Raw genomic sequence first — 23,530 nt, forward strand, 5'->3', positions numbered from 1 at the left:
AGCTCATGGACATAGAGGAGGGTGGCATGAATGTGAGTGTGTGACATTGTGTGAGTTAGTGCTGCTTTATGCATGTGAAGATTTGTGGGTCAAAAGGTGACATAACTGCATAGGAGGATGGTCCTTTTTGCGGTGTGGATGCTCCCCTCTGTGTTCAGTGTGTGTGTGAGGGGTGTGTGCAGTGTGTGTGTGTGTGTGTGTGTGTGTGTGTGTGTGTGTGTGTGTTAGGGTCAGGGGGTAAGTTGTAAACCCCTTTGGGTGTCAGATGGGTCATACGGCCAGTTGAATGAGGTGACTGGTCTGGCTAAAGGTGGTTTACAGCCTCTTGCTAAAGAGGTGAACATCCTGACACGCCCTGCAGGTCCCTAACACACCCAGGTCACATAAACACACACAGACAGAATATGTAGAGCTGCTATCTTTGCTCTGCTGTCATCTGAAAGACTGACACATGGCCATGTGATTTGTGCTTTGGATGTCACCTCAATGCCTGTTGCAAACCGTCATATAATTCTGTGCTAATATGCATGTGTCTGCACCACATTTATCAGAATGTCATCATGTGTGTCTGAGGTTGGGTGGTCCATTGATTTATTGCCAGTATGTCGCTCTAACACATGTTCCAACAGTAGCATTGATTTTTTGACTAATTGTATGAGACCCTCTGCCCACTCTAACTATCCGATGTTATGGCAGATACTCATCCCCTCTCAGCATCCAACGCCCACCTCTCCTCTGTCTTTCACAGGACAGTTGTTGTCAACAATGGCATGGACAACAGTAGAGTCAGTGGACCAGCCCTACTCATTACTGCAGACAAAAGAGCTGTGGGCCTTTTGAACAAAGCCCTGCTCCGTTCACTGCCCACTGCTGTAAAATGCTGCTGAGTTGTGATGCCCATGAAATAATGCACACTCATTCTCTCTATTTATCATATCCATGGCAGGTTATAATGGGATGGAATGACTCTGTGGGAGGTTGTTCTTTCTTAATGCAATCTTTATTGGAGCCTGATAGTAGTAAGAACAATGCTCTACAAATAGTTTTCTATCTCTATAGAAGTAAATGTGGTCTCTTGTTTATTGAGCTGACTGTGCAGGTTTTTATCACTTAAACTACTGTAAGATATATGTGGCCACTAATGGAAAATAACTTGTATGAATGCATGAGCTCAAGTAAGTTCAAGTTTGAGGTACATGCAAACACATATAAGCATCTCTAAAATGTGATGCAATGGTATAGAAGTACCCAACAGTGTATAACGCAGTCAGCTCAACCTTGACCAATGTCAGCATTAAAGTGCTGCCATGAGTATTGCAGTGTAGTATAGGGCACTTCGCCAGAATACAACACTTACAAGAGCCAATCTGTATAATGAGTCCTCTTGGATTTGATACTCAAAGCTACAGTTAACTTTTGTAAAAAAACATTTTTCGATATGTTTGCTGAAACTGTCAGTGCATCCACACACTAGTACAAGGCAGTCTTTGAAAAAAATAGTCGCTCACTTTGCCTTGTATTGCTTCTAGTAGCCAGTACATGGAAAATAGCCAGCCAGAGCCGAGTCGTGCGAAGTTTGCTCTGGCAGTTAGTCAGTGTTTTATTTTAGCTTGACTTTTTTTCAATATAGTGCCCAGGTCACAAACTTTCTCATTTTACAGCTAAACAGTAGGTAAAATATGTTTCTGAATATGTTTAAGGCGAGAAAAGGGCAATGCACTTACAGAATCTTGATTCATATTTCATCAGTGCTGCCTAATTTGACTGTTTGACTGCAGTTCATTAGAAGTGATTGACAGCTGTGTTAGAGACTCCTTGGCTTTGATTGGTTGTATTACATTCAAGTTCAGTGAAATTTTGCAAATGGCATTAGAAGTACTAAGAAGCCGATCACACTGAGATTCGTTGTTAGAGAAGCGTCGCAAGCAAAACCATTGTTTCCCTATGGCAGACGCAGCTCTCTTGCTGCTTTGCAGTGCATTTTACTGGCGGTTTTTAGTCGTGAATACAAGTTTGAAGTATTTTTAACTTTTCTCCTCAAGGCCCAGAGTTGCACCGCCCATCAATGTCACTTTTGTCCACGCGCACGCAGCCCCGCTCCCAAGACGCTTCCAGCTGTTTTTCCAGATGGGCCTCCAACGCATGCGTCTCAGTGTGATCGTCCCCTAAGAGGACTTGAGAACTTCTTTTTTTTCAGTTGTACATGAGTATCTGTCTTATGCACTACTGTTTGGATGCAGTGACATTTTCAGCAGGTATGACAAAAAAGTTATTTTTTGTTTTTCACATTAACGTTATCAAGTACAGCTTTAAGGTAGCCTAGATTTCCTGATATATTTTTTTGCATTTCACAGAAACCACACCAGAGAGATATGCAAACATGCTTTACAACACACTTTTCTGTCCGTGAGTGAACAACTATCAGTGGCTGCCCAGAAAGTGGTTTGCTTTTCCTTTGCTGAGCTTCTTTTCCACTCTGCCGTGAGACTCCAAAGATTTAGTTTGAGAGAGAGGGAGTAGGAGAAAGAGGGAAAGGAGTGATTGGAAGAGTTAGTGAACCTCCAGTCCTAATCGTAATCCATCCACCATCCCCCCACCCATGCCTTTTTTCCCCATTTGACTCACCCCGTTCTGCGTCATGATTTTGCTCTCTACCCAGCCCAACACGGAATGTTAATCAGCAGAAAGCTGCTTTAGATTTACAAGGGGGAATTTGGATCCAGTTCTTTGAAACGTCAAACTCCTAAGTCCCTCTATCAAAACCGCTTGTTGGACTGTGAGAACCATGCCGCAGCAACAGGAGTTTGTATCTGAACACAAGATTTAGGAGGGATTTGATGCTGTTAATTTATTTGCTTGAGCTTTTGAAAGTGAAGAAGCTGTGACTGTCTGTTGATGTCACTCAAAGGCGCATCATTGCACTCTCAAAGTCTGTTAATTAATATCTGAGATCATGTGTGAATGCTTAATTTAGTGTGTAAGAATTAGAGAAGAGAGAGGGAATTAGAAAGAGAGGTTCTAGCACAGTCTAACAAGTAATTGGATTGGTGAGTCACAAAATGAGCCTTTATATGGGTTTATTCAGGCAGGGGTTGAAGTGATAATGAATCATGTGTCCGTGTGCAACATGCTGCATGTCTAATGCTGTCATGCTGAGGTTATTTCAGTCTTTATCATAATGTTATTTTTAAAGGTGTTGTATTGTAAAAGTTAATAAATGACAAAACCAATGAGAAAACATCAAATAAATACAAGCTGTGATCAGTCTGCAAGTCAATTCTGATGAGCCACTTGAGGAAGTTGCATGATTTCACTGAGACAGTGAGTCCCACATGTGAAATTCAATGCATTTTTTGGGCTATTCTTATCATTTTCTAAAATGAACTCCAGACGATGTCCAAAGAATTATGATATTGGCCAGAGTGCCTCTTTTACACCTGTAGCACACAATAGCAGAAAATCTTTGTCAGAAATGTTCTCACCTACTGTAAATAATCTGTTTTGTTATGGTGAGGGATGGCACCTGGGGAGAACGCGCAGGATGCAGGACAAGATGTGAATTACACCATGGTCATGAAGCCGGTTCATAATTTGGTCATAAATAAAAGTCTCTAGCTTTTCTTTTGTCTGGCGTTGTGGCCTCAGCCCCTACCCATGGAAGTTCCCAAATCTCACTGTCTCTCCAGTTAGACATTTTTGTTGCTGTTTTCATCTATATCAACCTTCTTCTTCACTGTCGGAGGTTTGTTTTCTTCCAATTTTGTGTGAGCTTAATGATGAAAGCGTCATCAATACGCCCACTCTCTTGCAGTGAATTACACAGACTTTGCCCTAGGTAGCTTTCTGGGTAAAGTACGTTTAACATCAGATCCAACTGGTTCGGACATTTGTGTTCTCACATTGAGCTCAGCAGATAAATGCATGCATGTTAGTGCATGTGTGAAAGGGGCTCTGTAGTTTGCATGCAGAGGATACAAACAAACAAAACTACTTGTGCAGCTATGAAAACGGTGAGCAAATGAAACTAGTAAATCGGTCCTGCCTGTTCAAAACATTTTTAACCCTCATATTTCTTCATTTTCAAAAACGTTTTGTTCAAAACATGTTTTGCACTTGCCCACTTGCATACCTTTACTTGCAGACTGGTTAGAGTTCAGTGCTTGCTCAGTTGTTAATTTTAAGTTCAAGGCTGAAACTACTTAATTTCACAATGAAAAGACTTAGCATCTGGCTAACACCAAAGGGCCAGAGTTAATGTTTATTTGGTGGTAAGTGGTTTCAAACACCCATCACACAGCATACACTCGAAAAGTCACAAGTGTTTTTAGGCATCTGAGAGAGATCCACATAGCCAACTGGCTGGGAAACTTTAACTGGAGTTTCCTCTCCTGAAAAGAATATGAACTTCCAACTCAGTCTGTGATTTACCGATGTTAATGTGTGTGTTTGCGTGTGTTACTGAGAACGGCGACAATCTAGAGTTCAGGTTCAGGCCTTTCCTCAATGAGCGTGTTGTCTGCAATCCAAACTGACTGGCTCTCTGTTCTCGATCTCTAGAGGGTCCAGCTGAGAGAAAATGAGCTGATCACACAGACAGAATGGGAGCAATTAGTGCAAACACACACACACGCATACACACTTTGTGCCTCTTTGCCCAGCCTGCTTCCCATAATGTTATTTGTCAGAGAACTGAATAGAGGGCAGCTTGTTCTTAAAAGGGAGGTTAACTGTTTCTTTTTAAAATGGGCAAATAAAACAGTCCTCCCTTGATCTGTTCCAGCCAATAAGATCCAGTCTTTATTATGGTTGCAGTGAGGTGATCGAGATGTTGGCTTTAAAAAATGACACTAATGAGAATGAGAAGTGTCCTCTACACTAAAGTGCATGTATTGCCACCATTATATTTTGCTGTCCTGAGTTTTTATTTTTCAAACACTTCACCTCTTGGCAGTGTTTTAGATGGTGACATCATCTCAAAAGCCAAAGTGGATTTGATTATGAGGGGGCAGGTTTGAGGTTAGATGTTTATATGGATGTGTTATTGCAGGGTGTGCATAATATCCGTCGCCCTGTGTCATTATGAAAACAAAACCAGCCTCCAGTAGAGTGTATTTCGAACCCCAGTAATGTACAACAAGCCAGTGAAACCTTTAAGAACTCGTCATCCAATAATAGAGCTATACTGTCCCTTTGCTGCACATTATGCGGAGTGGCGTCACATATGGGAATGGGAGAATGTTGAATGAGACTAGATAGCCACAGGCACCACAGTCAGCCTGGAATGTAAAATATAAAACATGATTAGAGAGCGAAAGAGGGAGAGTAAACGGGGGGAGAGGATAAGGGGGAGAACGCTGAAGTCATGTTTAGGATTAGGGTTAGTTGTGTAGAGGAGCTTATGGCGATATTTTTCAGGGCTGCGGGAAACCAAAGCTATCTTGAATCCTACCGCTCCTAATTCTTCTGTGTGTGTGTGTGTGTGTGTGTGTTGGGGAGTGGTGATGGTACATTGTTGATGTGCTGATCACATTTACAGCTCAACAGTTACATTGTGGCAGTGCTTGAACCAGTTCATCCAAAAACAGAAATGTGAATTGTATAATTTTTGCTTTTATGATGATGCCCCGTTAGTCTTGCATTAATTGATGGATAACCATGCTTTTATCAGCTTTTTTGCTCACTCTTACTAACTAACTTACAAATATACATAAACACACATCTTGTCGCGTACCTTAGCTTGCTGAATGAGCGACCAAACAAACATTCACCAGGGGTATGTTTGCTGCTAATATCAAATTGCAGGCAAGATAGCTAATTAGCTGCTCAAACTGCATGTAAACATACCTGCAGATGTCACTTCAGGCCATTTAGATGCTGGTGTGGTCCTTCCTCTTCAACATCACTACTCCATGCTAGCTGTTGTCAATCAAACCAGCAAACTTACACGAAAATGAGCAATTCTTACTTTTATTATTAATAAAAATGATAATAAACAATAAATTTGTCCTATTTGCATTAGCTCCTCAGACTTTCTCAAGAGCATTTTATGTGATACTAAATGTTTAAGCCATCTTGCTATGGTTATAGTAACAGCTCTATATCTTCCAAGACTTTCAGTGTAATATTCGCAATATTGGAAAACTTTCATGTCAAACTTTCTGAACACAGCCAGCATGCTTCTTCCAAAGATACCCTGTACCCAGTGTGGAGATTGAGATCTAATCTTTGTGGATTTGCACGCTGGGATTCCAGGGAGACTTCTAACAATGGACAGATCCAAAAATCTTTTTTAAAGCCTGTGGACAGGAACTAAGTTTCACACTTTTAGATCTTTGTTTTAAACTTTCAAATCTAAGTTTTAACCTTCTTTGTGGTTTCACTTCCTCGAAAACATCTTTATGAGCCAAAAGCTTAATGCTGGATAACAGCAACAGCCTGAAAACAGCAGGCTGATCAAGAACATGAAATCCTTTTTAACTCTACATGTGGTTCCTTCACATTTACTAAATATAGCAACTTTCTTTCTCTTTCAATGGTGGCTTGTGTCTCGCAGTGGTTAATGATGTGTGTGGGTGTTCTCACTCAGTGACTTTGGGAAGCCACGTTTTACACAGCTGATAAGGTTACTTCCTCTTTTAGCCCCAGCTGAGAGCCACCTCTGACCTATGACCCCTTGCAGCCAGGGGTCACCAGAGGTGTCAGGGGACATCGACCAGACCCCACTTCAGTTGTCTATCACAGTTTGGTATTTTATCAGACTTGAACAGGCATTTGTGTGTGTGTGTGTGTGTGTGTGTGTGTGTGTGTGTGTGTGTGTGTGTGTGTGTGTGTGTGTGGTTCTGTGACAGAGATCAGTATTTGTGGTCCCTTTTAAATCAGAAACATCTCGAATCGCTCACACGAATATTCCAGTGAAAGGTCAAGTGTACTGTAAGCAGCTCCAGCTTATGAATGCTTCTCTGTCTGTCCCCAAATCCACATAGGTAGTTTGTATTTTGAAAGAAACGCTTATATGCTACCTCGTCAAATGAATGATTATTTTAAGCCCAAATACTAATAGACCACTTTAAGTTTCTAAATGCCCCTCTGTCCCACTTGGATTCTATTTAGATAAGGAACGAGATGAGGGTCCGCCAGGACAAGCAAACACATGGATATTTTTAACCCTATATGCAGTTAACTGAATGGAGCTTATCCCTCTGGTTCGACGCACAATAAAGTTCATTCATCAATCTCACTGTTATTCTTTTAGATATCATGCTCAGTGCGTCCAACAGAAGAGCTGTGTGTGGCACACAAACTCTGAGACACGCTGAGAAGAATGTGGTGTGTGTGTGTGGGTTTAGTTTGATGGGTGAAAAACAGGTGTTTTGGTGCCTTTAAGTGTGGAAAACAAGAGGCCGGACCTGTGAGTGAAGGGTCACATCTGGCTGACTGATTCCACTGACATGAAATGAAGCTCAAGCATGTGTGTGTCTTTTGTTGTGTGAAAGACGCAGCGATCAGGATACCGTGGGGGTGATACACACCCATAACAGCCCGGTCAAACACTATACTATTGTGTGACTGTCCACCCTCCAGCCTCCACACAGGGACTAGCGTGTAGCCCCCTGGCCCAGAATCAGAGCTCCTTTCTGGGCAGGGGAAGTGTCTTTGAAGCCCCCTTTTCCCGACTCTCTGATCCATCCACCCTGTAATGAATGAAGAGGCTGTTAAAGGAGACAAGGCAGGTGCTCACTGCTGTGTGAGCTTGTGTGTGTGTGCACACACTCTCCTGAGACTTGGGGTTTTTCTCTCAGCTTACTGAGAGCATACAGTAGGAGTAAAGCTGATCATGTCCTTCTGTCTTTCATACACTCTCCACGGTAGACAAAACAAAGCCGCACACACAGACCAATCAAGATCCAAGAATGCAGTTTTGTCAGAGATGAGCTTGTGGAAAGAGAAATGCAACTAGAAAATGTGAAAGACTATGGCAACACAAAAAGAAACCTTCGAGGTTTGTATCCTTCTCACAGGAACCATTTATTGTGAAATGCTTTGTGACCTAACCATTTTTTAAAATTTTTTTGTATCACAGTCATGCAGTTGTTCAGTTTTCAGCCTTGTCAAGTTGTGATTTATGATAACATTTACTCATGAAAGCTTGGCATAATGAACAGTATGTCTTAAATAAATGCAAAATTAGAAACTAAGCCCAAAGTTGATTCACAGTGTGAGGTTTTGCCATGGTTGGAAAATTTAGACCTGTTTTTTCTGGCTTGTTATTGAATGTGAAATTAAAATATCTCCCAAATATTTCCTGAAAAAAGTAGGTATGAGAAGCACTGATGTCCTTCAAAGCTTAGGTATTTTCTTCCCCAATGCTGCTACCAAGGCCATGTGCAAAAAAACACAAACTTAGTGTCAAGTAGAGCTAGTTGTGACATTGGGAGATAACATGAGATTTCAGAGCAACAAAGAATGAGAGTCAAGGCTTGTGGGAAAGACAGTGATTTGTTCAGATCCATTAGCTTTGACTCACAGTGTTTCCTGGCACATTTTATTAGCAGGTTCAAAGTTGTTATGGACTCCTAACAGTAGATTCAGATCTAATTTGATGGCAATATTATTAATGCAATACGACTCATTAAAGCTCCCAATAGAGGGTGATAACCCAGCATGGCAAAGTTTCAAAAACATTCAGTATTATAAAAAGTAGTTGTTGGAATTTTGTGATCTTGTTATGGCAGTATGTCCACTGTGAGTGATAGCTTAGCTGAGCTAGGAGGAGCTGTAATGGTTTCGAGAGATAGTTTGGATGGGCTAGGGACTGGCACAGGCTTTGTGGTAAATTTCAGCTGTGATTTGTAGCTTGCATTCCCATATGACATTTGCAGGGTCAACCTCAGAAATGGAACCATAACGGCCACAAAAGAATGAATCCCTTGTGCCACTTGTCTTCCCCTGCCTCACCCTTTTCACAGTCTCAGATATTCCTGTCTTTTTCCCCCTCAGTCCCTCCTCAGTTATATCCCTCCTCTGCATGACTCATTCATCTTCCATCAAAGCTCCACAACCCTCAGTCCCTGTCCTTCTTTCAGCTTCTACTCGCATCCCCTCCTCTTTGTATTATCCTCAACCTTTTCAAGCGCTCGAGAAAAATGATGCATGTAGTACTGGATCTGCTGCTGCTGCTCGTGATATTAGTGGTGGTAGTGGGGACAGGCCCTGGTTGGCTTGTGGACCTACATCAGGCCCAAATGACGCAGGCTGGGGTTCAGCGGTGAAGCAAGCAACGGGGTGGGACTGTGGGAACTACTGAGAGTGTGGTGGTGTGCGAATATTTGCCACAGCTTTGAAAGAATATGGCACAATCAATTGAAACTAACATTTCTAAAGATTTTGCCTTGTTTGAGAAACATCTATTTAGGCATGCTAAATATAGGCTAAAGATTATGCTGTAAAAGCTATAGCACTAAAATTTAGAATACATCAGATCAATTCCTGTTTGACATGTTTGTTTTAAAAAGAATTTAGCATGGGATATTTCTGTGAGCTGGAAATTTTAAATAGTAGTTAATTGGCTTATTTTAGTAGAAGTAAAAACAGAAGAGAGCTGTGCTTTAAGTTTTTAGACCACTTCATTATACTGTTTTAATTAATCCTTCAGGTATTGTTAGGTTTCTATTTTGAAACATTTGTTACATTTTATGCAATAGGTACGGTTTTAAGACTGTAATTACATCAATGTGATATTCTTTGTGAATCACACTGTAGGGAGTCAGAGGAGTTCATTTGCACACCACAGCTCACCTCCATAGAAACACACGCTTGCACACACCTGCCGACACATTGATTCTTTTCACACTCTCACCCACGCTGAGACAGAATTTCTCAAAGTGGCTCTTACACCTCAGGAGGCGCGAGTCTCCGTCATAACTTGGAATCGAGCCATCTTTGAATGAGGTATTCACATTACTTGTCACATACAGGAACACCTACCACTCCGTCATGGAGGCCACTATAGTTATGGTGGTCATAAAACATGGTGGTGTATACACAGGGAGGCAGTTCAGGAGAGTATGCAGAACATGGGAAAGTTAACACAATAATGTGAGAGGTCTCTCGGAAAATGCAGCCATGAAAATGACATACATCTATGAGAAGATGGTCCAAGGCCTTCAGAGTGTAATGGGGGAAAAAGAGCATCACACAAATTCCTGTAAAAGTGTTAGTGCTCCAGAAGATTCACCCATGTTCATGGGCACTCAGAGTCATTTTAAGGAATGATTAACAAGCCAAGATAGCAAAACTCTCATCATAATTACCAAAATACCTGAAGGGATGCATCAAAGAGGCGCAAACATACTTTATATGCACAGACCTGAGTGTGTGGGTATGTTTGTGCTTTTGCGAATGAACGGGGATGTGTTGAAGCTTGTGTACAGTTTGGTTGTCTGATGCACATGTTCTTTGTAGTAGTGGTGCTCTGCTAGAGGCAGCCGTTTCCATTGTGTTGGAACGGGGAGTCAGCACATATTATACATGTCAGATGGTGCAGAGAAGGTACGAGAGAGAGAGGGGGAGGGGGGCAGAGTTAAACTTTTTGTATGAGACTGAATTCCCTGTGGCAGCATAACTCTGCTAGAGTGAACACATCTTTAATCCAATCAATGTGTTTTTCATTTATGCTTCACTACTGCGGACTGAAGTGACTTTCTACTTGTATGCTAGGCTTTGTTTTTAGGAAGTCATCATATCATGTTGACATCGGGCTCTCTGCAATATTTCCCTCCCACTGTCTTTATAAAGCAGTTTATATGCAGCCTGTCATTCAGGCTGGATGATTCTTCCACCCAGCAGCACATATGATTAAATGCTGTACCTGTCTCATAGATAACTTTTACTTTTATTGTGATATACTACTTGTGCTTGTGTCTGTACTACTGATGGTAACTGCTGTGTGCATGACAAAGCAGTATGTTTGTGCAGCAAGGTAATGTATTAGACAGAGCCCTCACTCTGGGGCATAAACTCTGCAATGTTATATTAGCAAACCCTGCTTGCCAGTTCAGACAGACAGCTCAGGTTATGTTGCGACACTCACATCATAAAACACTCACTGCAGTATGCCTTACATCCAGCATATATTTTGCAATGAGGCAGTCTCAGCACCCAAACATTGATGATATCAAAGTTGCTGCTTATTTCATAAGTTTCAACTCCACCCTTGCTTGTGGAAGAGATCTAAATAAGTTATAATTGTTGCTTTCAAACATCACCTCATACAGACTTTGTGGATACTTGCAGTTGAGTGAAAAGAATAAAAAACTAGATGCTTAAAATGGAACATTAATGTTGTTAACCTGAAGGGTTGTCAAGTCTGGCATACCTTTGATGTATGCCCGAGAAACTCCCTGTATACATTCTGGAAACTTAATTCAGCTTTGGGAACAGTACATGTTTACTGTAAACACATTAAGCCATATCTCACAATTAACTGTGCAGAAAGTTGTCAATACAAGTATATTCTATAAAAAGTTTTATGAGTGAAATATTGTTTTGTTTTTTTTTTTTGTTTTATTATAACTTTTCTTATTACAAAGTTCAATCTCCTCTTGTGTCATGGGGTGTTAGAAGGAGAGACTTCAGACTTCAGAGTATAGTGATGGGATTTTTATTTTTCAAAATCCCTCTCAGATTCCGACAAGAGGACACCGCTTGCCGGAAGCACATGGCAATGTCATTTTAGGGATGGTAGCCCATCTTTTCCCTTTGGAGGAGCAGGGAGAGTTTGAGATGAGGAGGCTTCTTTTCCTCAGGCTTTGTAAATAAATCACAAACCTGCCCAGATCGCCTTTCCTCTTTTCCATTTCTCTCTTCTATCCCCAGCCATCACCCACTCATTTCCTCTGGCTTGGCAGAGAGCTCTCTCTTGCTACCGAAGCCAAAATAAAGGTTAACCTTTGGGCAGCTAACCGTGTTCACCCAGATCGACTAGCTACATAGTAGCTAACTCACTCAGGTTCCTCCACAACCACAAATTGCTCAAGACAAAGCAAATGAGGGTGTGGGAGCTAACAGTCAGCAGATAGATACTTAAAGGCAGAAAATAGCAGCTCTCGCTGTTCTGTTCTCTCCTTCACTCGATACTATTTCAATCTATTTGAACTGGAAAACAACGGTCAGAAGGGGTGTTACAGCAGTAAAAGAGCAGGATGATATCTTCAGGTTACGTAAGAATGATGTTATCTTCTCACCGGCAATTAGTTTGACAACCAGCTGTCATGTAAAATAGAGGAGCAAACCTGGTGTTTAAACATTACATATCTTTATCTGTCTGTCATCTGATTTCATAAAGTGAAGTAAGTCATAAACTGTTGACAGATACCCATATGTTTTGCGTAACAGTATGCATCCAGTTTTGTCTGGCTGACAGGGTCTCCAGAGAATCTGTACAAAGAGGAAATACCACACGTGCCCTGACTGACTGTAGTTACACCACAAGCCGTAATAGTAGATGGAGTATCCTGCAGGAAAGACATGTAATCAGTGCATATTAGTCAAACTATTGACTGTTAAATGGACTTATTTAATGTGTAAATTGCTCGGTGAATATGTTTGTCAAAGTTGTTTAGTGTTACGGTAGATTTTGGTTTTTCCTAAATTTTATTTAGAGTCCAGTTCATCAAACAAAAAGTTTTCCCATCCTGGACCAAGATTTAAAACTCAACCTTACAACCTCTTCTGTTTTTTTTGGCGAAGGATGCTGTTTTCTATAAAAATCAAGAAGATGGACCACAATAATTTGCTTCTTCATCTGTATATATTATTGTAATGTGTCGAAGTAATAAAGGTCAGGAGAGGGGTTATTAGGGTCGTGGGCTTCTGGTGCTCTCTGACCCTTTTAGCACTCTGTTGATTGATGACATCCTAAATATGCATCCGTGCCAAGCCTTTATCTTGCTGAGTGTTACCACTGAAGTCATATCAGCTCTAACTATAATGTATTGTTACTATCCTTATTTTACCTGTTTCTTTTTCAACATATCTGCAGATATGCCCAGTACACATCAAGTGCATACTGTATGTGTTATATATGTTGTAAAATATTCGTTGTTTAAAAGAAAATAAATATTTGCTGTAACAATGAATTTCTAACTTGATCATCTTTCTTGATAATCTTTGCTGTGAGGCCTCAGCCTGCTTCTGATGCAGTGTACATTTGTTTTGTTTGAATTAGCCTGATGTCACTGTGCGCTGTTTATTTTCCTGAATGTGTTGAGAGCAAGGCTCAGGTTCCCTTTTGTGTTTATTTGCCCTCAGCAGTGTGGATTACATGTTACCAGGATTACAAATACACTATGTAAATACCACCAGCAACTGTTTTGGGACTTCTGCAGAAGCAGTGTAAATAGATGGTTGCTAAAGTTATGGAGGCTTGTTTGCAACTCTCACAAACTTGTGATATTAACCATGAATGCCATTCTCTCTCTCTGTAGGTGTTTTGTCCCTTCCGGCTCATTTCAGTCCCTACACAGAGAACCAGCAGACGTCCGTGGACAGCAGGGAGGATGCCTATGCCCAGCTGGAGCTGAGGACGCTGGAACAGTCCCTGCTGGCTACCTGTGTGGGCAGCATTTCTGAACTCAGTGAGTACACCTAGTTCAGAATCATGTGTGTGGTCCTGGATCTCCTTAATATTAGCAGATTTTCTTCGCATTACGTGTTTAATATATTGAATTCCTCTGAGCTCTTTGAACAATCATAAAGGTAAAACAGAGACACTATAAAACATTCTTGTTATTAGAGACAAGTAAACCTTCCCAGAAAAGATAAACTAATTGTTGGATTTTTAAAAATACGTTACCATATTCTTAACACTTTCTAAACACACATCATTATATTCACATTGCTCACTGGAAGACAGGAAACCTTTCTTCTTCTAAAAAGACTGTTATTTTAGACAGTCAAGTGCCAAACAAAGGTAAAAGATTTACTTTTTAAAAGCTTCATCTCTGTCTGAAGATAAGCCCCATTGTGTATGTTATTGTGAACGTCATGCACACTCACTAAAAATAAGCAATTTAACACTTTATCTGCACATGGAGCTCTGGAGAATAAACCGAAAATGCCCCTGATTGTACTCTGTCTGTCCCTGGTTTATTTTTCCCAGCAGGGTGTATCATCACAAACTATCTGGTACTCTGAATTCCCCCCAGTAAATTTAGGCACTGGTAAAAGACGTAGCTGCACGTCAACACCTTGTAGCCTGGACTTCATCTGTTTTTACTGAGGAAAAACAAGGCTGGCCCCCATTGTTATCTACTGTGGATAGTTACATGGTTATTAAGAAAAACTGTTTCTTTAGTTTCTTAATTTTGGTAGATATATTTTATTTGGTACATGGACTCAGAAGTGTCATTACTGGATATTTTACAGGAGCTTCAATCACATCTCTATTTCAAGGTTCAATTTTCAGTCCTATGTATATGTTGGGTCAGGTGGTGTTGGGTGTTATATTAAAATGTCTTATTACATGTCTGAGAAGTTATATAGGGATCTAGTCAGAGAAAGTGTAAATCTGTTGAGAGGTGAGGGATCTCTTGTTGGAGTTTGATGAATTGGATGGATTTCTGAAATATTGCCAGTTCTACATGCCCATGTTTCATACACATGGTTGGTAAACAGAAAGGGAAGCAGACATACACACTCGACTGTATATGGTTTGTTTAAACTGGAGGCTCTGATAGTGTTGGCTGATGATGGAGCGCTGGAATCTGGTCATTAAAAAGTGAAAAAATGACAGGAGCAGAAGGAGAGTGGAGGGATGAAGGTTGTATGTATTGTGGAATGTATAGGGGATAAATTTAAGGATGGAGTGCATGGTGGTGAAAGCGGGTTTGTGTGTGTGTGTGTGTGTGTGTGTGTGTGTGTGTGTGCGTGTGCGTGTGTGCGTGCATGTGTGTGTGTGTGTGTGTGTGTGTGTGTGTGTGTGTGTGTGTGTTTGTGAGGTTGGTTTAGGGGAAATGATGGAAAGGTAGAGAGGTGAAGAGTGAGGTTGTCACTGCAGGGGGAGAGGTGGATGGATGGAGATTAGTGTTGGTGAGAGTGAGGATAAGTTTCCTTCTCCAAATGAGCTAACACTCTGCCATTTGTTCGTCCAGCACAAGGCCACGTTCATACACCGCCGTCGTTAGTGAGGCATTAAGAAAGTGTACACACACTCTCAGACACAGACACACTCTTTCTCTCACTTGCTCAGTGGTCTCTTTGTGCCACATCTCTCTGGTGGTGTGAAGCTGGGCTGTTCTGGGCAGGGCTGGCATCCTTCAGACTTATTCGTGCCTACACACACACACACACACACACACACACACACACACACACAAACACAAGTGTGTGTTCACCGATACGCATACACACAACAAAAACACAGAGGGTTTGGCACTCTGATCTGAGCCCAAGAGACCAGGCAGACACAGGAGAATCTGTGCTAGCTTCTCAGTCCTGCTGGATCTCTTGACTGGACTTGGCCAGACACAGGAACACACAGCATACATAAACATGATGTATAATGGATGGCAGGGTACTGGACATTTCAACTTAATGTCCAAAATTGTTGGAAATGTAGAGTAGGCAATAGACTAGCTCTGAAAATTGTGTCTATACACATTTGAATGTTTGATTTTCGGCTCTGTGGTGGTCTTCACCAGCCATGGGAAACATTGAGTATTTGCCCGTCCAGTTAAGTAAGGGAAATATTAAAGATCAGGATTGGACTAACCCAAATTAAATGAGCTTTGTGCTAAAGCCTGTAAAGCTAATTAGCAAACTGGGTTCACACAGAGTCCAAATACAAACTTGTGTAAACATGTTTGTACTGAATTGACTGACGGTAAAGTTGTCGTAATTTAAGTATCTTATTCTGTAAACCATTTTATTATCTTGAATCTTTGACCTGAGGGGCACACATAGTCAATTTGTATAAAAAAAACAGTTAATGTCACAGTTTATTGACTTCCAGGTTTCCACAAAGACTGCAATATAAGCTGTAATCTAAGAATGACTTTGTTCATATCCTTCTGACCCCTGGAGCTTGTTTAGCCTCGGGGCACAATATGGGCTGGAAAGCCAGGGAGAGGCTCTCCATCTTGGGCAAGAATTCCTAGGAGACCTCCTGGAGGGACTGCTGGTGGTGGTTAACACAAAGGAGGCCCTTCAGCTTGAAGTGGGGTCTGTTTCGGGAGGGCTACCCCAATCTAACCCCCCTCGAAGTACCCCTTAATACAGACATACACATACACACACACACACACACACACACACACACACACACTGCGGGACTCTTTAGCAGTGCCCCCCGGGCAGCCTCCCACTCATAGTAATCTGGTTAGAAATTAACCCGCGGATAATTATGTTAAATGAGCGTTACACGATCCCAAGTTCAACCTGGCCTCGCTCCCTCATGCTGCCCCTCAACATCCCCTCTCTGTGACAGCTCATATTTTGTCTCGTCAGTATACATATGCTCTTGTTATGACATGCATGGTCACCCATTAGGATGTTAAACTCAGCTCCTTGCAGCCCTACAGCCTCTATTTTTATGTTTTTTGCATCTATTCATGTCTATTTATGGTAATAAAGTTTCATATGTTACACTGTACATGCAGTATTCTGAACTGGCCTTCCTCCAAGTGCACATGGTTATACACTTAGCTCACAGTGTGGGTGGAGAATCTTCTGATAAGATGCATTTTTCTTAAACCTCGACACAGCACTTTTTGTGTTTCTCCAGACACATTTCTGAATGTTTTTGTACAAAGACTTCAGCACAGGTCTTAACCTTACTTTTATTATGTGACTGACACCCACCTTCTCAGGCTGAGTGCAGTGATTGAAATACGTCAATACAGAAACAGTTGAACGGTTCATTAGAGCCTGTGATCAACTGTCTGTTAGCCCATTAACTCCTTCCATGATTAAAGATGAATGGCTGTTTGGACTGGCCGTCTGGCTGTGCTTACTGATAATGACACTGCTAATGGCAAATACCACTAGAGACATGGAGCGAGTGTAATCAGTAAAGGAGGGTTGAATGTAAGTGGTTTAGGAAAAGGGGAAATCCAGTTGGATTAGGAGCCTACAGGGTTTATACTGAACACTGAGAACTCTTATTATAGGTTTAGTTTTTTTAATGTGCCAACTGGCAAATACTACTCCAGTGTTCTTTGATACTGTATTGCAAAACTCAGTAAATGAATTGAACAAGGTTCATGTATTCATTAGAAGAAAATGTCTACTAAACCTCCTAACTCCGATCTTTCTCTAATTTCCTTTGTTCCAGGTGACTTGGTGTCCCGTGCAATGCACCACATGCAACGCCTGAGCTCAGTGCGCCCAGGACTGAGCCCGGCCCGCCATACCCGTCCCCAGCAGCCTGTGTCCTGGTCGCCAGACGCCCTCCACACCCTATACTACTTCCTGCGCTGCCCACAAATGGAGTCCATGGAGAATCCCAATTTAGATCCCCCACGCATGGCACTCAGCAAGGAGAGGTGGGAGTCATGCATGGCTGGACAAGAGCATTTTAGAAGCTTGCCAAAGTGTATCACACAGTGAAATAATAGGTCTAATCTTAGGCATTGATTGTTTTTCTCATTTTGGTTTTGGATCCACCCACAGAATATTTGTTTTGTAGTGTTGCTACTACTTTCATGCATTTATGCTCTATTTTCCTGATTGCATCTGTAATTAGAAAGGATTTGATTTGGTTCATGAGATTGAGAGGAATGTAATTAATGCCAGCACTTCACCCATTGCAAATACACTAACTCAAATACACCAACATCCACTGCAGAAATTAACAAACAGGTTTTAATCCAGTGAGCAGCTTTTTCACAGACCACCTTCCTTTCTTGGCTAATCCCATTGCCCTCTTGTCACTGAAGTATTACTTTTCTGTGAGTAAATTACAGGTGAGCAAGAGACTCCAGGTGTTAATGTTAGCTGAGTGAAGGATTCATTGCACCTTTAGAGTGTAAATTAGTCTGAAGACTGATGATTTAAAGGATTTCAAGAGGCTTCACGAGGTGCTAATGGTCTGTAATTCTGTCAGGGTCTCCTCAGATCTTCCCTGTGTTGCCTCTGTAGAACATTTATTGTAATTGTTGTCATTTTTCAGTCCTGAGACAAGTGTTTGAAAATATTTTGACAGTGATTTCATTCTGCATTGCTTTAGCAATATACTTAATAATTTTGAACATTGCCCTTGGCTAATTCTTGGCTTTCAGTGACATTTGGCTTTCAAATTATGTTTCACATTATCGGGTTTCCATAGAAAGCAAAGAGTAACAATGAACTGAGTCTTGTCTCTTCTTCACCAAAATTAACTGATAAAAATGAAGTTGCATAACAATATGAAATCACCTGTAATGGTGATATTTAGCAGCAGTTCAAACGAATGTGAGCGATTATGTGCTGCCAGTTGTGTGTGTGAGTGTGAGTGAGAGAAAAGTACTAGCAGCCTACCCACACATCTGTTTCCTGGACTCACAGGAAAGAAACCCTCAGACACATGTGTTTGTGTGTGTGTGTGTGTTACAGAAAAACCATATGTTAAAAATGTCAGTGGAAATTGCTCTTCTATGTGTAAAGGTTAATTGCAATTTTTTAAACAGATGGATGGAGGCCTGTCTAAAGTTAGCACTTAAGCATACAAATGGGATGAAGCTCCCTCTATAGTGTATGTTCAGATTGCCATAGTACGATGGCTGAATATTTGTAATTTTTTTTCTTCTTAAATAATGTTGTAACCTGTGTGTGTGATGTGATGAGGCCTCGACATCTGTTAGATGATCATAGTTCGTAAAAGTTTTTGTGATGAAGTCAGACAAGTATCTTACCTAAACACGCGCACGCACACACACACACGTGCATGTGTATACTCAGAGCCAGCTGGCTTCTATACATTTAATAATGAACAGACACAGTGAGAGTGAGCAAAGGTGGGTTCCTCATTAGCATCAAAGAGAAGAGTACAGTAAATATACACCCCTCTTTTTCCTATTCTGGTTGTTTCTTCCAAGTCATCAGATGTTTTTAATGCTGGGTGCATATCAGCCTGGTTTATGTGTGCAGGATAACGTGATTTAGCGGCCTGTTCTACTTTTTACTTTGGAGCATCTGTAACTTTCCTTCTGTCTTTCTAGACATCTACCAGTTTGCCTAGATGCGTCTGTATGTAGTGTCTGTATATGTCAGCATGCATGACAGACTCAGGTGGTAGAGTAGAGCAGCACAAACCTGGTAGTGATTACAATGAGAGCGCCTGGTAATGATACAGACTGCTCTCCTACAATGGGCCTCTCAATCTTTCTGGCTCAGCCTCCATTGAAGGCTTTATAAAATCTTTGGTGGAAATCCAAAACCACCAAATCTGTGTGGGCCACATCATCAAACATTATAGGGAGCCTGGTGAGAGCCTTATTGCAGATTCCTCGAGAATACGAGAGACGCCCTTTTTGTCATCATCCCTTAAATCTGGTGCTTAGTTGTACATGGTACAGTCCGATGATGTTGTATTAAGAGTATTAGACTGCTTCAGTGTGGGAGGGCGAATGCCAGTGTCTGTGTATATTTTCAGTTTTGCATTGACACTCCTTTTTAAGCCACATAGTAGAAAAAGAGCTTTTGCAGAAAGTTATTATCCAACTTATTTAATGGTAGAATCACTCGACTTTCCACCCCAAAACAAGCACTTCCAAAAACTCTGCTGAACAGACCACCCCAACCCTTCCCCCTTCTTAAGCGGATGGAAAGGAGCACTAATGGATAGATGTGTTACTCTGATAAGAAGTAGCCAGTTGTGCTTATGCTTAACCTCAGACACATTTGATATGGTTACACCCCCCTTCTTATGTAGCCTTTATGGGAGTAATCTGACTCCAGATCAGTGGTTAACCTTGACCCTCTGCAGCACATGATGAGGTCTGCTTTAAAAACCGATTGAAGTTTCTTACATGAACACATTTACAGTGGCTTCAGGTTATAAGACACACTGGACAAATGGGAGCAGTGTAGGATGTGTTATGTTCCCTCCTGGAGAGAAAAACCTCTGCTTTTTATGTTGGACAGGTTAGAGTTCAAACACACCTGACCAGAGTTTGAGCTGTATGTCATTTTATGACCAGCCAGGTGGCGGTAAGATCGGTGCCATGAATCAGAGCTAACATTTATATGTGCATGTGTGAGAACATGTGTGGGAGAGTTTGTGTTTGTCTGTCTGTGTGTGTGTCTACATCCCGTTGTTCTCAGTGTGTAGTCGGGTCAGTAGGCTAGCCAGAAGCGCTATCTAGTTTCAGTGTTAATAGGAGGCTTGGCTTTGATGTTGCACCAACTCTCGGACAAAACTGAAGTTTGTGTTTCAGGCTGAGAGGCATAACCCAGACACAGGGGTCAGGTGGGATGTGTGTGTCAGGGGAGCAGCTCAGTTAGAGGGAGAAGGGTTTGAGAAAAGAAGGAGGGATGATTTGTGGGAAAGGGGCCAGAGCTGTGTGGGTGATGGTACAGACATGCTCCGTCTGTCTGCAGTCGCGGGCCAGTGGAAAAGGTGTAATACACATTTTTGTGTAAATCCTTTACACAGACACTCCGCCATTTGCTCATACACTCATAAAATATTAAAGGTTAATTAGTTTAAAACTGCAGCTGAAAGTATTTTATTGAACATCCAGTATTTCTGGCCATATACAGCAAGTAGACTTTTTATGTTTTTATTTCACTCACTAGAACACAGGCTGTGAAATGCTGATTGATGGAGAGGGAAAATCTCTCTGATGGATCAATGAGCGTTAAGTGTTAAAAGCTTGATACGGTTGATTGGAGCTGCTTTAGTTCTGGATTAGTGCCATTGCTGCGTGCGTGCCTAGAGGCAAGCATGCAGTAAAGTAGCTGGGCGGAGGCCTTGTGGCATTCAGGAAGACAGGCACAGACACATGCACAAATGCACACACGAGCAAATCAGACTTGCACACGGTCCAATTTGTGGTAAGTGAGGCCCATTTAAAGGAGTATGACATTGATTCCCAAGCCTGCTGCCCTTCTTCACCTCAGAAACAGGACTTTGTTATCACTCTACACCCCAGGCAATATCTCCAAACTGCCAACCAACCCCCCTTTTCATTGTGACATACCCCACCTGCCTCCCAGCCGTTTCACAGACACTCAATTACTCCTTATATGCACCTATCAGACCCATTTAGCATTCCCCTCCTACTCCTCTTCTATCCCATCAGTCCCTTGTCTGCTTGTTAACCGTCACACCTGGCTGACAGCAAGGTCCCTCCTCCTGACTGACTGATAAAGTCCTGAATCAACAGACAGAAAATAAAATAGACAGACACAGGGAACCACAGGGTATCTGCAGGTCCCTATAAAAGTCTAAGATTATGTCTGTAATGCAGTTATTAAAGTCATCTAATGCGGAATATTGCCAATCATTAAATATGAAAACAAGTTTAATTCATCATCATTTCTGCTTTATTAACCACAATTTGATCTAACAACAGCAGTCACGGAGAAGCTTTCATTTACTGCGTTCAGTTAGAAAAGTTTGTGTACATATTTGGTTGCTGAATTGTTAAATTCAGGTCCAAAAGTAAATTGCACCACTAAAAAGTCTGACACTCACTTTCTGAAAGTTACAGATACAGTGGAGCGGATCCACTCTAGTAAATTGACTTTACTACATACATTATTAACACAGCACTGATGAATGAGAGATGGTTTATAAGGAAGTGCCAATAGCTGCATAAAGTAAACATCACATAGTGAGGAGAATAAATGGCCCTGCAGGGATCCCAGTGCTCATTAACAGTAACTACAATCCCTATAGCATGCACACTATAGAGCTTTATGCCTGCATACACTCATCCTTTTGCCTCCATCTGTATTCATGATATGCATGGGAGTGTTTGCATCTCCTACAGAACAGAGGTGAAGCCACTGCTAAGAATAACACCACAGCAGGAGAACGGCTGCTTAGTAACTTGTGATAACACAGAGGCAGTGTTCAGATAATCATTAACACACTTTGACTGAGGCTCTTTATAAGATCAAAAGCAAAGCAACAATAACATGTCATTGTTTATGGGCACATATGGTGAGAGAAAGGCACATACAAGACATACATTGATACCAGATAACTGGCTAGACGCAACGTTGCAGATGGCCATATCACCAGGGGTTTCTAAGGGGTTTTAGAAGAATAGTTGAAAGACAAGGACAAAGAAAAGAGGAAAAGAGGGCAAAGAAATAATCCAGATGACTTTCAGAATGCCACGCTTACAAATACCACAGCAGACCTGATGTTCTGCTCTCTTTTATTCCACCACTAATGTTTATTCTACTGCTTCTCCATGATTTATGTCATTTTCATTTGTTCCCTCAGGCTCAGGTCAATCCTGTCTATCATTTCTATTTTAATCCGTTTCTCGCCTTTTTAGTTTGGCTTGGTTCTCTCATTCCTAGAAAGCATCTAAAACAAATGCAGAGTGCTGCACCTTTATTTATCTCCCTTAGGTAGTTTAATCTGCTACAGCTGGTTTAAAAATAGGCTGATTATTCAGAAGCCGCTGCAGCATTTTTTGTTTGTCAAACCACAGCACGAATGAAGTCACAGCTCTGTTCTCATCTCCCATCAAACCTACAGATAAAGAAAGCTGATGTTTAACTGCACCACCTGGTTACCAACACAAACACTGATAAATCACACATACATCTGTTATTTGAGTGTGACTGCATAGATGTATGATAACTTAAAAGGAGAACGCCAACCATATGTGGTGTGTGAAAGCTGGCAAATGTGCGTGAGGAGCAGAGGTGAGGTGCTCTGTACATAGTGTGTGTTTAACTGTGACTCACTGTGTTTGGTCAGGGTGAGAGGGGAAGTACAACCAGACGTACGTAAGTCATCTGGTTGACGATAGTTTATGAGTTCCCTCTTGATATGACTGAATCACAAGTGAAGAAATCTTCCACACAGATGTTTCTGTGTACGTCTCCTACATTACAATTTTTTTGTGCCAAATTGAGACTTTTTTTGTTTTGTTTTTACAGGCCATTTCTGTTGTTGCCACCTCTGATGGAGTGGATGAGAGTGGCCATAGTTCATGCTGAGCATCGCAAGAGTCTGTTGGTGGACAGCGATGATGTCAGACAGACCGCCAGACTTCTCCTGCCAGGACTGGACTGTGAACCAAGACAGCTAAAGTAAATAAGACTGCATACATAAACTCACAAGGGTTGTCCGATGGAATCTGGCCGCTTAAAACCACACAACAAGAAGGCAGCAGCACTGTTTCTGAAAATCTATAATGTTTAAAAATGTGGAATATAAACCTTACCAATTCCTAGACGATATCTATTTTTTGTTGACTTGAATCCAGTCAGTTGCGTGTCAGGGCTCTTTTTTTACTCGGGTGACCCAAGTGGGGCACTAACTCAGGCTTAAGACTGATTTGCACCTATAACAAAAATTCAGTGTACT

General features: G+C 41.5%; 1 protein-coding gene across 1 annotated transcript in view; it reads left to right on the forward strand.

The window, feature by feature from the left end:
* The window catches only part of abtb2b (ankyrin repeat and BTB (POZ) domain containing 2b), a 78,241-nt gene that overhangs the window by 16,788 nt on the left and 37,923 nt on the right, over window positions 1-23,530 (forward strand). The window contains exons 2-4 of the mRNA XM_042496737.1: window positions 13,485-13,634; window positions 17,330-17,540; window positions 23,101-23,253. Coding sequence (XP_042352671.1) covers window positions 13,485-13,634; window positions 17,330-17,540; window positions 23,101-23,253 — 514 coding nt within the window. The remainder of the gene's footprint in view (window positions 1-13,484; window positions 13,635-17,329; window positions 17,541-23,100; window positions 23,254-23,530) is intronic.

This window comes from Plectropomus leopardus, chromosome 11, assembly GCF_008729295.1.
Source record: "Plectropomus leopardus isolate mb chromosome 11, YSFRI_Pleo_2.0, whole genome shotgun sequence".
Lineage (NCBI taxonomy): Eukaryota > Metazoa > Chordata > Actinopteri > Perciformes > Serranidae > Plectropomus > Plectropomus leopardus.